Genomic DNA, 9,564 nt, shown 5'->3' on the forward strand with positions numbered 1-9,564 from the left:
TATTTTCAGTGTCACACTGAGCTCATCCGTCAGTCCTGTTTCTTCTGTGCTGCTGAATTAATTTTGACTCAGAGCATTGTTGCAAAATCGTCCCTCTCGTTTCAGTCCATGAATGAAACGAAGGATCGCGCTAACATGTTAAAACCTGCAGAATTTCACAGCTTTTGAGTAAAAAGCAGAAAAAGGATCCTGAGAAAGCAGATGAGTCAAATCTGTCATTTTTCACCCTTCAACACCAACCGTCATCCGTCCACTTCCTGACTGAGCAGGTTTTCCATGTATGGATTCTTCTTTTCCTCCACGATGCTGTGGGAATATCCCAGTATGACACCGCTGGGATTCATTGAGCTCGGATTGCAAAGGAGTGGGTCAGAGAGCGTGGATCGGTCACGACATAGTTCAGCCTTTCACCTTGTGAGAACCTCTGGGATGACATGATGTCATGGTTAACGTGTTTGGAGTGTGTATGAGTGGGTGTGAAAGGTTTCACAGTGTGAGTGTGTTGAGGTGTGGGTTTGTAGGGTGTGTATGTATATGTGGTAGACATGTGTTCATGCAGCTTTTATAAACAAACACACAAACATCCTGACAGTCCTTCTGAGTTAAAGGCAATAAAAATGTACAACATAAGAGACGCTTTTAAATATTTTACTTTTGGTTGTGACACAGTGACGTCAGAGGAAGAGCAGCTCACAGAGCCGACGCCGAGGAGCTACACGCTGTGTCCCAGCGCCCTCTGCTGGGCATGTCAGGAAGTGACGTAAAGCTATTTCTTTTGTAACCTGCAGTCAGCGGGTGTTGTGTTGGGCTTGTATTCAAATAAAGACACGATCTTTATAACTCAGTGCTCTCAGTATAATCGATCCACTGCTTAAAGAGATGTGACAGTTCTGTAAAAATACATTTCTGCTGCCCTCTTTGGCCACATCTGTGCTGGAAAACTGATTTTTAACGTCACTGAATTATTTTCTCAATAAATTAAATTTTATTCGATTTTTAATTTATTTTGTATTTTTATTTTATGAAGAAGCCACGTTTCAAACACTGCGTACGGAATCCAGCCCGAAAGTTGTTCCTGCATCAAAATGACGTGAATTCATTTACAGCGGACAAAACTCTTTACGACACTTAAACCGAGCCAGCCTCTGGCGCCGGCGATGTGTACCTAATAAAGTGTCGGAAGACTGTGAGCAGTAAATATTTTGCAGCCGTTTTTTCCTGCAGTCATTAAAGGAAACATGGCTCCACTGTTCCTGTTAAACGTCTGAGAATAAACGCGCTTTGTCACCTCCAACATTTACAGATATTTTAAACGAACTGAAGCTTTTCGTGACGTGAAACTTGTTTTTCTGTGCTGATCGTGGAAAACTTTGGCATGTGTCAGCAAACCGCAGCTGCTCTCGTCCTGTTTTGATCAGCTGACCTGCCTCGGTCACATGACTCGGTCCTCTTCCTCTGCTCGGCTCCTCTGAGCACCAGCGCGATCACACACCTTAAAGCGCCGCTGGATCACAGCTGCAGGGCAGGTGGAGGCACCGCGGGTGGAGGCGCCGCAGAACTCCGTGTGAAAAACGCAGTTTTAGGTTTCGGCTCTGTGGCGGCTGGAAGAGATCAGCCTGTGTTCAAACAAGAGTCCCACTGAGGGTTTGACGGAGGCCGAGACGGAGGCGTGTTTCTGGGGTTTCACCACTTTGTGTGTCACGGTAGGTAAAGAGGAGAAAAGTGAGGACGAGTTAAATTTTAAATACATTTAAAAGCAGAGTCGGGGTAGAGTCATGGAGCTGACTACAGACAGGCAGATAAGAATAGTTTGGCTTATCTCAGGATGTTTCACAGAGACCATAAACAAGATCAGAGGTCAAAGTCAGCGGCTGCACCCACAGCAATAAGATCAGACCCTCATTACACCCTGCAGCTGCGCCTCACCTCACCTGCATGTTACAAACTTCTGCTTCTGCTTTGGTTTTCCATCGCAAGCTTGAAGCACGTCCTGCTCCTAATTCCTGTCATGCTGGACTTAACTAGGGCAGCTTTGCATGATTCACAGTTCATAATAATCCTCCTTTAGCTGGTTACTTTTTGTGAACTGTAAAGTTTGCTTCTCCACCTGAGATGCCTGTGTCAGGGGAAAACTGATAAACCGGAATAAGTGTGCTCGCACTGTAAGAAGCTGTGGTCGTGTTTAACATGAACATCGAAAGATTTGTGACAGAAAACGGTTTGATTTGTTCCGCTGTGTTTCCCAGTCGTCTGTGGCTGAGCGGGCGGTGTTTGCGGTGTCCGCCTCACCTGCTGAGAGGACACAACAACCAAAAGCATGCCGTCCAACAAATCGGTGTCAGACGCTCCCATCACTCAGTTCATCAACTGCAGGATCCTGAGGGACAACGAGCTGCAGAGGTACGACACACAAAACAACACTGCAAAGAGAGCCGGTCTGAGCCAGGAAACCCAGCTTCAACTATTCTGCTGAGACGAGCGCTCAGAGCTCCTGACAGCAGTATACTCAGAGCGCCGGGTCGCAGCTCGTGGGAGTGTTTGGGGTTTTGAGCCTTTGCAGCTCAGATAAATTCAAACTTGTGCGTCCAGTTTTGATTTGATGAAGTCATTAATGATGTATGCTGTACCATGGACCAGGATGTCGTGACTGTGGTGTGTGTGTGTGTGTGTGTGTGTGTGTGTGTGTGTGTGTGTGTGTGTGTGTGTGTGTGTGTGTGTGTGCGCGCGCGCGCAGAGAGGACCTGTGGGTGCGTGAGGGGAGGATTTTAGACCCAGAGAAGCTGTTCTTCGATGAGCAGGGATACGCTGACAAACGTGTGGACTGTGGGGGCAGCATCATCGCGCCAGGCTTTATAGACGTCCAGATCAACGGTACACACACACCCACAGACACACACCTTTGCATGTGTTTCAGAAGCTGCGCTGCTGCAGTAACTTTGATACCTGGTCAGACGGCGTGCTGGAACAAAGATGACAGAACTGCACAGCTTCAAACTCTTCTTAATGTTCAGTCTCTGGAGTTGAAGGTGGTGTCAGTGGCATCTGAGCTGACGCTGCAGTTTTTCAGAGTCATAGAGAGCATTGTTGCTGCTGAGGGGGCGGGGCTAGTTTACCCAGAGGGGAGTAACGGCTCGTCTTCCTGCTGCAGGAGGTTACGGCATCGACTTCTCGCAGGCGTCTGAGGACGTCAGCGATGGAGTTTCGTTTGTGGCCAAAAAGATCCTCGAGCACGGCGTGACGTCCTTCTGCCCGACTCTGGTCACCTCCCCTCCCGAAGTTTACCACAAGGTCACTGCTTCATTTTTATCAGTTCAAGTTTAGACGCGCTCGCGTGTTCAGGGGTTCCTAGTCTCTCCTTCAAAGTCATCTTCTGGAGCATCTCTGGACAGCTTCTTCCAGGCCAGCTTCTGCTTTCAGTTCCTTCACTGGAAGGTTCTGCTGCACCGCCTCCACCCGCCATCTAAAACCAAACCTGGAAACAACCAGGACGGAGCAGGGAGAGCACTGAGAGTTAAACTAAAACTGGAGATCAGGGTTGGAGGCAGCAGCACTGGAAGGTTCAGAGGTGCATCTGAAGCTGATGAAGTGAAGGCAGGTGTGAGTCGTGCATCTCCCTGAACACGCTGAGCATTTACACGTCGGGGCGCTAACGATCGGTGACGTGAAGCTTCTACGTGTAAAATCACAGCATCATCAAAATGTGTGTTCCAGGTTCTGCCTCAGGTCAAAGTTCATGATGGAGGACCACATGGAGCTGGAGTTCTCGGTGAGGTTTTACAGATGCTGTTGGTGAATGTTTGTTGTGTTCTTTGTTTATCCTCATTGATCAGAAGCTGCAGACGTGTTTGCGTAAACGATCACGCTGCAGCGGTACACGAGCGCCGACCGCGGCCGAAAATGGTGTCTGTTTCACTTCCTGTAAACTTCCGTGTGCAGGTTTTCACCTGGAGGGTCCGTTCATCAGCGCCGAGAAGAAAGGAGCCCACCCGGAGAAATACCTCCGCACCTTCAAGTCCGGAGGCCTCGAGCACCTGATGGAGGTCTACGGCAGCCTGGACGACGTTGCCATAGTGACGCTTGCTCCTGAGCTGCCCGGCAGCCAATCGGTGGTGAGGGAGCTGAGCCAGAGGGGCATCACTGTGTCTTTGGGTGAGCATCGTGTAGTCACGGCAACGATTATACAGCAAAGTGATGATGATGTAAATAATAAAACACGAAAGTTTCATTTTCAGTTTTATTTACATCATTTTTTCTGTTTCTGTAATATTTGACATTTTATTTCTTAATTTGTCTTTTTTGCATCCTTGTATTTTTTAAAATATGATTTTATTTATTTTAGATTATTTTTATTTTCTTTAAACATTTATTATTTTTGAGGTTTTTTTTAAATTAAAAAAATCACATTTTTAATTTATTATTTTATTTATTTTCATTTTTAGGTGTTTTTTATTGTTTGCATTATTTATTTTAAGTGTGCTTTTATTTTGTAGATTCTTTTTAAAGATAACTTTCTAAAATGTTATTATCCTTTTTTCATTTCCATATTATTATTCAATCCTTGTTTACTTATACACTTTTCTCGTGTGCTTGTATTTTTTATTTTAATGATTGATTTCATTTTTATTTCCTGTTTCTGTTGAAATCGTGTTCCGGTTCGGTGCTGTGCGCGGTGTTAGCGTGGGCCTGTCAGTCCTCTGTAGAGCACCTGGAGCTGCTGTAATCGTCTGAGAGCGCTGATGTGAACAAAGTTTGCTCGACTGGTTCTTGCAGGTCACTCGGCGGCCGACCTGTCGCAGGCCGAGGAGGCGGTGCAGCAGGGCGCGTCCTTCATCACTCACCTGTTCAACGCCATGCTGCCTGTGAGTCCCAGCTGCTGCTCGTCTCTGAGTCAGTTTCTGTTCAGCCCGGTCGGTTTCACGCTCTCAGTAATCCTTCTGTGTCTGCTGTGGTCCAGTTCCACCATCGTGACCCGGGCATAGTGGGTCTGCTGACCAGCGACAGGATCCCCGCAGGCAGGGTGGTTTATTACGGCATGATCGCTGATGGCATCCACACCAACCCTGCAGCCCTGCGCATCGCTCACAGAGCTCACCCGTCAGGTCTGCCCGAGGTTTCTATTTCAGATCAGCAGCCAAAAGCACGAAAATCTCCCCAAATCTATTCCTAAATGTATCAGAATTTTCTTATTTTGGTTCCAGAGGTTGGTAAAAGTCTGCAAACGTGTTTAAACGTGTGGCATCACCTGGGAGTAGATGGATTTTGGACTTTCCCGTGTCTTGTGTGCTTCATACTTTCAGGTCTGGTGCTGGTGACGGACGCCATCACCGCGATGGGTCTTCCTCCCGGCCGTCACACTCTTGGCCAGCAGGTCATCGAGATCCAGGGTCTCCACGCCTACGTGGCAGGTCTGATGCTCTTCAGACGTTATTAGCTAACAGGCCCGTGGTTTCCTGAGCGATGCTGCAGAAAGGAGCAAACGCATAACTAGAACCAGAGATCGGAGAAGTCAAATAAATCGTTCTCGCGACGGTTTCATGTGTAAAACTCTGTAACGTCACTCTTTATGTGTTCAGGCACCAAGACTTTGAGTGGCAGCATCGCCACGATGGACATGTGTGTGCGCCACTTCAAGCAGGTCTCAGGTCAGTTTGTGTTACTTTAATGACTAAAACCAGGAAGTAGAATCATAATGAGCAGTGGCGCGCTGCCTCATGTAAACTCCAGCAGGTGAGACCCGGTTGCTGTGGCGATGCAGGTCAGATCATCATTGCTCTCCACTTCCTGTTCTGTCCTCCAGGCTGCAGTGTCCAGGAGGCTCTGGAAGCTGCCTCCCTGCATCCGGCTCAGCTTCTGGGAATCAGCCCCAAAAAGGGAAAGCTGGACTACGGCTCCGACGCAGGTCAGAGCCGACTGCATCTTTATTTCTGCCTCCCTGCTGTTAGAGCTGCTGTAGTTCCTCCTTTGTGTCCTCAGCGTTTTCTTGGGTGTTAATTTGGACTTTTTTCATGGTTGGGGGGGGGGGGGGGGGCTGTATAACAGTTGACCAAAGCCTGCAGTTCCTCTAGTGTCCAGCAGAGGCTCCAGCCAGTCTCCATAGACTCCCATGTTAAGCTTTACAGCAGAAATAAACACGTTTACAGCCAAACTGCTTCGAGAACTTCGAACTCGCTCTGTTTCAGATTTACAATAAAAGTTTTAATAAGAGTAAATAAAAAAACCATATGAATGTTGGGTGAATGTTTAGCCTCCATCTTGCACATTGTCAGTTGTGCAGCGCTTCAAAGGTCAACGGCGTTGGATTAAAGTTTAACGGCTGTAGCCGTGAGGTTCTCTGGGATCGCGCCGCCGCGCTCTGACCTTTCCTGGAGTTCATGTGCTTTCCTTTAAGTGAGGCCAGCGGCTCGATTCAGGCTGAATTTGTGAGACTTACAGTTTAACTGATCCTTCAAAGCGTCGATGTTCGTCCAGATGTTCAGGAGGAAACCGTCTGCGACTGACAGAACTCCAACTTTCCACCGTCTTCTGATTCTTTTCTCTCAGCAGCGCTGCCTCCTGTCTTTCTTACACTCTGCACTATTTTGTTTTATAGACCTCGTTCTGCTCGATGAGGGCCTCAACGTCAAAGCCACTTATATTTCTGGAGAGGAGGTTTGGAGAAAAGGACAGTAGGAGATGAAGAAGGAAACTGGACCGCCTGTGCCTTTGTACATGATCGACATGTCGGGGTTTTAATGGACTGCCTGAGTGCACCAGGCACTGCCGGAAAACTGGACCAGAGTGAAATATTTCTGCATTATTAGTTTATTAAATGTCAGATGATGTGGAAAATGTTTTCCTGCTTTTCAAACTACCAAAGATTTCTGTTTATTACCCTGAAAGTCAGCGTGCTCATTGATCGTGTGTTGCTGAAAGTCTGTTGTGTTAAAGCAGCTGTATGACCTCTGCAGGGTCAGGGGTCACAGTGGATGTCACTGCACACCCTCAGTTTCTGTAAGCGTCTCTTTTTCTTTGTTGCAAATTTTACTGACACCATCAACAGAGTGTGGACAGACTGCTGCTGGTGTGGCAGCAGATTGTCTCATCGTGAGAGGGTCTGGTGGTCTCTGGTTTGAACGTTTTCAGCCTTTAAAAGAAGAAATAGTCACATCGTGGACTCATAACTGTCCGCGTGAGACCGACCTGGTGACAGGCTGTTCAGGAACTCAAAAGTAAGGGTGGGAAACTCCTGCTCAGGAAACTTTGTCATGAATCGCTCTCACGGGTGAAATGCTGCCCCCTGGCGGTGAAAGGTATAGTTAAAGGATAGTGAGAACCTCTTTACCCCTCAGGTGTCCACGAGGGTAACCCTCGTTTCTCTTTCCTGATCTGAACAGAAAGAGAAAAACCTGGAAATGAATCTGATGGTCGTCAAATCTGAGACAGATCGACAGACGCTGGCAGAGTTCAGGCTGTGCTCGCTTTAACCTTTGTGACACCAGACAGATCTGAGAGTACAAAAACTGTAACAAGCTGAGTGTTTACAGCAGGGTGAGCCTGAGCTCACTCAGATTATTCGTACACACTCAGAGCTCACAATTAGAAACACCGGACATGTTTAATCTGAAAATCCAGCACAGGAACAGGAGGGACGGTGGAAAGGACAGTCCAGTTTAATAATGACACAGTATGTAGGCTCAAACAGACACGATGTCCTTTGCAGTAACAGTGTGTGTGTGTGTGTGTGTGTGTGTGCGCGCGCGCGCACTCTCAGACACTCTTTATAAAGTAAAAGTCCTGCTTTCATTCAGTGAAAGTAAAAAAATTGTAAAAATACCGAGAGACACTAAGCAGCACAGATAAATACAAACTGATGACAGACTAATCTTCCATCTTGTAGTTTTTTAAAATTCTAATATTGGTGAAAATTTTCAGGGGAAAGGTTTAAAGCAAAGTCTCAATAAACGTAATTTTTCCTTTGATTCCAGTTTTATTTTTATTTAAATGTTTTTTTTAGTTTGGATGATCACAGTGTGACGTGATTTACCTGAAGCACCAATGATCGAGCAGGATCAGGTGATCAGGGACAGAAACATAACTCACATTTTACTGATTTTGCGCATGAGTGGTAAAACTTCTCAGCGCGTGTAAAAACCTCTGTGTCCTGAAGTTACGTTTCCACGCTATGATTCAAATTTAGCGCCGAGTTACACAGGAAGCATCAGTGATTCATAAAAACTAAACTTTGATTGTCAGTGTTTCCGTGCCGGTGGGAGCTGACGAGGCTGATCACATTTCAGCGAGATTTACGGCGGAGGCTGGTGCGCGAGAGCTGGACCGGTTCATCCTCCAGGACAGCACTGCGGGAGGAGACGGTCATCTTCCCGGAGAAGAGGCGCCATGCCCCGGCTGGCTGGCTCGGTCGGTGTCCTGTCCTGAAAACGTCCCCGCAGAATACAACCGTCCACGAGCCAGAGCGAAATAAAGAGGAAGTCACTTTCAAAATAAAAGCTCAGACACATTTTTTTTTAACAACAAATATACATAGTAATGTAGTTATAGAAGGGTATGAAAAATTTCACAACTTGCAGTATCTTTTACAAGTCATGCATACAAATACAAGTACGTAAACAAAAAAGTATACTTTAAGAGAAAACAAACAAAATAAGCGATTAAAAAAGAAAGAGGTGCTCAAGGTATAAACAAACAACATATAAATGAAGTGAAACTGAACAGTCGACACAGCTCTTGTGTTTTACATGCTTTGGAGTCAGTGCTGTCCTTTAGATTCTCTAGATAATTGGAAAGCAGGGCTTTAAAAACAAATATGTTTGGACGCTGTTGAGAAAATTTTGTGCAATGTTTGTGAAGTTCAGCAAAAATAATCAGAAGACTGATAATATTTTTTTTTCCTGGATTTATTTTATCGGTATGTGAGAGGCCAAATAGAATATGTTGAAACTTCAGTTTCAATTTTGGTGTTTATAAAATTATTTAGATCAATACAAAACATACGTGTATACGTGCATTCCCAAAGTACATGACATATTGTTTCCTCTGCACTGCTGCAAAAAGTACAAAGAGTATCAATATTTTTCTTAAATTTAACCAGATATGTCTTTACCGGATAACATCTATGGATCAACTTAAGAGTAACTTCTCTGACCTTATTAGTGATAATAAATTTCCTTGACAGAATCCAAGTGTTTTTCCAGTTTATATCATTGTAAATATCCAATAGAATAAAGCTGCAGGTTTGGAAACAATATCTCTTTGAATAATTTGTCTAATACATTGATTTGTGGCTTTATCACTCAATAAAGGACAGATGTTACCGATGTATATGTTAGTGGGATTTAGTTCTGGAATAACACAATTTCTACCTTTAGGAGCAGACACCAGTAACCTTCTCACCCCATCTGGAATTGCATCAAAAACTACAGCGTATTCTTTTGGAGTGACAGCAAAATCATAAACAGACAAAAATTCCTTATAAGAAAATAATTGACCATTATCATTCAGTAACTGACTCACAAGTAAATTTTTTCTATCAACCCATTTAAAGCTCAGACAGATCACAGACGCTTA

General features: G+C 45.3%; 1 protein-coding gene across 1 annotated transcript; it reads left to right on the forward strand.

Annotated features, from left to right (window-relative positions):
- Positions 1-1,322: 1,322 nt before the first annotated feature.
- amdhd2 (amidohydrolase domain containing 2) lies at positions 1,323-7,958 on the forward strand. The gene is made up of 12 exons (XM_085455148.1): positions 1,323-1,703; positions 2,247-2,400; positions 2,735-2,871; positions 3,149-3,288; positions 3,712-3,766; positions 3,937-4,149; positions 4,771-4,859; positions 4,955-5,099; positions 5,298-5,405; positions 5,574-5,642; positions 5,798-5,899; positions 6,590-7,958. Exons 2-12 carry the CDS (start codon positions 2,318-2,320, stop codon positions 6,667-6,669), a joined length of 1,221 nt encoding a protein of 406 aa, XP_085311274.1. The 5' UTR covers positions 1,323-1,703; positions 2,247-2,317; the 3' UTR covers positions 6,670-7,958.
- The last annotated feature ends 1,606 nt before the right edge of the window (positions 7,959-9,564 follow it).

The sequence above is a fragment of the Copadichromis virginalis genome, linkage group LG4 (genome assembly GCF_057382275.1).
Source record: "Copadichromis virginalis isolate Kocher_CV1m ecotype Utaka linkage group LG4, C_Virginalis_male_GT1.1, whole genome shotgun sequence".
In the NCBI taxonomy this organism is placed as follows: Eukaryota; Metazoa; Chordata; class Actinopteri; order Cichliformes; family Cichlidae; genus Copadichromis; species Copadichromis virginalis.

Excerpts from the sequence above, each read along its gene's own strand:
- amdhd2 (XM_085455148.1), top strand. The coding sequence starts at position 2,318 with ATGCCGTCCAACAAATCGGTGTCAGACGCTCCCATCACTCAGTTCATC. Across the intron at positions 3,767-3,936 it reads ACATGGAGCTGGAGTTCTCG|GTTTTCACCTGGAGGGTCCG; the intron begins GTGAGGTTTTAC and ends TTCCGTGTGCAG. Across the intron at positions 5,643-5,797 it reads CCACTTCAAGCAGGTCTCAG|GCTGCAGTGTCCAGGAGGCT; the intron begins GTCAGTTTGTGT and ends TCTGTCCTCCAG.